At 58.0% G+C, this 4,334-nt stretch overlaps 1 protein-coding gene across 1 annotated transcript in view; it reads left to right on the forward strand.

Annotated features, from left to right (window-relative positions):
- The window catches only part of LOC104290389 (calmodulin-like), a 6,136-nt gene extending 3,397 nt beyond the window's left edge, over nucleotides 1-2,739 (forward strand). The window contains exon 4 of the mRNA XM_009889483.1: nucleotides 2,633-2,739. Within this exon, the coding sequence (XP_009887785.1) occupies nucleotides 2,633-2,739 (107 nt within the window). The remainder of the gene's footprint in view (nucleotides 1-2,632) is intronic.
- The last annotated feature ends 1,595 nt before the right edge of the window (nucleotides 2,740-4,334 follow it).

Raw genomic sequence — 4,334 nt, forward strand, 5'->3', positions numbered from 1 at the left:
ATCAGCATCACTTTTCCCAGCTGGCCCTTTTGGTTTGGGGGGCAGTGGGGTGCAGTTGGGGCCAGGTGTGTGTTTTGGGTGACAACGGGTGTGTTTGGGGGGCACTTGAGTGTACTTAGGGTGCAGCTGAGTGTACTTGGGGTGCAGATGGGTGTAGTTGGGGGCCAGGTGTGTGTTTTGGGTGATGGGTGTGTTTGGGGCACATTGGGGTGTAGTTGGGGTGACAGGGCGGTGTGTTTGGGGTGCAGTGGGGTAGAGTTGGGGCCAGGTGTGTGTTTTGGGTGACGGGTGTGTTTGGGGCACATTGGGGTGTAGTTGGGGTGACAGGGCGGTGTGTTTGGGGTGCAGTGGGGTAGAGTTGGGGCCAGGTGTGTGTTTTGGGTGACACGGGTGTGTTTGGGGCACAGTGGGGTGTAGTTGGGGTGAGAGGGCTGTTTGGGGTGCACTGTGTCCTCCTGACGTTTCGGGATGGGCTGGTGGTGTGCGTGGAGGGGTGTTGTCCTGTGCTTCCCCGGAACGGAGCGAAAGCACAGCCCCGGCTGAAGATGCTGGTGTCGGGAGAGAGCTACCAGGGACGTTGGTGGTGGCCTCACCGTGACAGCTCCGTGACGTTGCTGGGGCAGGACTCTGTCGCAGCTCCTTTTCCCTCCGAACCGACCAAATCCTCTGTCCTCGGTGGAGAGAAGCCATCTCCTGCCCAAAGACACACACAGACAGAGCTTTCTGGAAGGTGAACAATACCAGGAAGGCACCACCACCACTTTACTCCTTTGGACACCTTCTGCAGCTGTTGGAGATACTCTTACGTGAAGTAACTGATTCTGAAGGCATCCAGTTGCGTCCATCCAATAAATTAGGTCTTCGTAAAAATAATCTCATTGTGACTTTTTTACCCCCGATGGAAAGGACGCCTGTATCTTTGAAGACAAAGTTGACATTACGTCCTGTGGTCAGGCAGTGGAAGAGGACAACGAGGGTCTCCTGGATACAAGCCTTTGCCTTGGAAAGAGGAACAGAGGTTTTGAGGCACAATCGAGTATAATTCCTTGTAGAAATTTGGGTCTTGGCTAGAGCGAAACAGAACAGGGAATACGGAAGCGGCGCAGTGTGTCAGTGGGCGATGGGAAAGTCTCGGTGACTCGGAGAGCTGCGGGCTGCGTTGCTGTATCGCTGTCACCCCACGGGACATCTTGTCTGGAGGGTTGACATGGACCATCCCGAGAGATGAGATACCCTCAGCAGCAGATGCTGTGGTGGCAGAGCAGTTCCATTGGGGCACCAAAGTCAAGAAGGAGATGGTGTCACCCTAAAGACAAGTCCCAAGGGTTGCCCAGGGCCGGACTGGGGCTGCTGGGAGGTGTTTGGGGGCTGTCCGGCAGTACCTGGGGCCACTCGCTGCACTCTTGACTGGGGGCTGTGCCTCTGCCCTGTGCCCGAAGCAGCTCCCAGTACTGACCCTTGCATTTTATTTTTTTTAAGCCTAGAAAAGTCCAAACCGTTTTGCAAGCTGTGCCGACACCCTCGTAGAGGGGCTCCTTGGCACCCGTGTCACCTACAGACACGACGAAGCGCAGAGGAAAAGCAGCCGGCCACGAGCGAGGCCAGCGAGGAGTCAGCACGGAGCTCCCTGTCCCCTGACTCTGCCTTGGCTCCCACCGGATACTCGTCATCCTCAGGCACGTGCAGGGCTTCACGCAGTCCCTGGGCTCGCGCCGTCTATCCATGAGGATCACCAGAAGGGGAAACTCTGCCATGGGATCATCAGCGCGGGCGGTGGGGAATTCAGCGCTCGCAAAACGATCTGCTGTAGCTGCAGTCAATACTTCAGGGCAGAGCCTGGAACGAGACGGGACGGGGACAAACAGGATTTCCCGGGCTGCGTCACGCTGCCTTAGTGTCTCTCCAGCGCTTCCCTCGGCACTGAAACTCTCCTCCAGCAGTTCCCCATAGTCCCGGTGTCTCCCTGGACACCAGAATTCAGCCACAACCAAAGATCTAAGAGCAGCGCTGGAAGCGGTGTCTGACGAAGCCCCAGATGCGGTGCAGGGCTGGAGCATGGCCAGACGGGCTCGTCTGGCCTTGGGCAGGAGGTTTGCCTTCCCCACACGCCACCGCCCTCTGGCGTTCTCGTTGAAGCAAGGTGGCCGCTCACCACCTCGACTCCTTTTTAAGACAACCAGTTCGTAAACCATGAAGTAATAACCCCGCAGCCTCCCAGGGTGGCTACGGCGAGTGCCCAAATCGATGCCCGGGGAAGGAGGAGCCACGGTGATAGCAGGGTCTGGGTTTAACGCAGCAAAGCTGCCTTTTCCCCCGTCACTGCTCAGGTTTTTTCAGGGCTTTCTTTGTCCGCAACTGGAGCAACGCAGAGAAGGGAGTCTATAAAATCTCCAAAACTCCACCTAAAAGGATGCGGCTCGTTACCACGGGACAGTACCCATCACAGCTGGCAACATTCAGAGTTTGCTGACCGCAGCCGACCAGTTCAAGGTCACTGGCAGCGTCCCACTGCACTGCGAGTTCTGAAAATCCCAGCTGTGCTCGGAAAATCACGTCGGCACACGGAGCTTCGCCGATTATCGCTACTGCCCGTGTGCTCATCCCTTTGAGGAGACAACCACGGTGCCTACAGAGTTCCTGGGGCTCTCTGACGACGAGCTGGAGGAGGACGAGCTCCCCACGGAACAAGAAGAGGCCGCGTTGGAGGTCTTTGAGCAGCGGATTGCTCACGCCCCGTAGGACAGGAGGCAGCACGTCGCAGTCGTGCCGGACGAGGCGGGTGCTGCCACGGCGCGGTCCCGGGGCAGCCAAGCCAGAGCCGCTTGGCTTTTCTTGGGAGATCAGAGGAAACTGCAGCCTCCTCACGTCGCTCACAACGCGGCAGCCATCCCTCATTGGAGCCACCCACGAAGGATACCAAGGCGTAAAGCATCTGCATTAATATTCTGACCTCCTTTTGGCATTTTTTCAGGTCCGACTGGCATGGATGCAAGCAGAACGCTCACTGAGCAAGGTCAAACACCCCAATTCCATGAAGGACAACGAGGACCGCAAAGTTCTCATTGCAAACGCACGGGACAGAAATGTCCAACCTTTGCTGTTGGAGGCAGGAGCAGCGGGACCCCAACCAGCACCGTGGAGACACACCATTCCCGTGCAGAACAGCAGGAGGACCTCACAGGGCAGCAAGTGTCCCGGTTTGAGCGACACAGGACTAATTTGTTTTCTAATACTTGGGAAAACTGCACTTTTAGAAGACTCTAGTGTCTGAATTTGCAAAAAATATTTACTTTATAGCCAGCTATGGTGTGAGGGTTTCAAGGTCTCGGTGTTTTCGAGCTCGCCACATGTGGGGATGAGGAGGAGTGGGACCCCGGCACTTGACCCAACCTGTCCCACAGTATTATTTCAACTTGTCCTTGTTGGTGGCTGAAGGACGGGGCATGGGCTCCATGCAGGAGATGATGGGCATCGGGTTGTCCAGGAGTTTGGGGTTGGCCAGTGAAGGCAGTTTCCGGTGGGCCTTTTGGTGGTCGTGGTATGTCTGGGGAGCCTGGGGGTCCGGTGGAGTCTGGGGGTCCAGAAACCCCTCAGTGCTTAGGTGATGTATGGAGGGCAGGGAGTCCTGCGGGGAGAAGCGCTTGCTCCTTGACACGTCCGCCGTCTCCTCCTCCTGCCTGGGCTCCTGTCCTCCATCCGCTGGTGGAGAAGCTGTCGAGGGAGGGGACAGAGGGCTGCCGTGGGGTGTCGGCTGTGTGCGGGACGCTCGGTGCTGGGGCCGCTTACTGCTCTGCTCCTCCAGCCGGGGTCTCTTCTCTTTCATCTCTTCCTTTGGATTCTTCATCTCAGGCTTTGACTCCTTCTTCATCCTCTGCAGCACCCCCAGGAGCTGGCTGAGGCAGGACCAGCTCCCGGCCGCACGCTGGGGTCCGCCATGTTCCAGAGATCCCCGGCCGTCCGGCCGTGTGCCCTTCATGCTGGCATCCACTGCCAGTGTCTGGGCTGTGCCGGGAAGCTTCTTCCCATGGGAGCGGGGATGCTCCCATCTGGCTGCATGTCTGAGTCCTTCTCCCTGTCCTGATCCAAAGCTGTGGCCGTGTCCACCCCTGACACCTCCCGGCCGTCCAATGACGGGCCTGGACCGCTGGCCATATGTCACCACACTGCTCCATCTTCGCCTGGGTTCCCTGGACGGTGCGGGTGACCTCGAGAATACTCATCTTCTTGTCCGAGGCCATGACTGGGGGGCTGCTGGGGGGCAGCGGCATGTCCGTTTGGGTCTGTGCCTTGTCCTGCTCATCCCTGGGGACCCGCTCGGGCTTCGTCCGCACAAG

Source organism: Charadrius vociferus, unplaced genomic scaffold (genome assembly GCF_000708025.1).
Source record: "Charadrius vociferus isolate BGI_N301 unplaced genomic scaffold, ASM70802v2 scaffold2207, whole genome shotgun sequence".
Taxonomy (NCBI): domain Eukaryota; kingdom Metazoa; phylum Chordata; class Aves; order Charadriiformes; family Charadriidae; genus Charadrius; species Charadrius vociferus.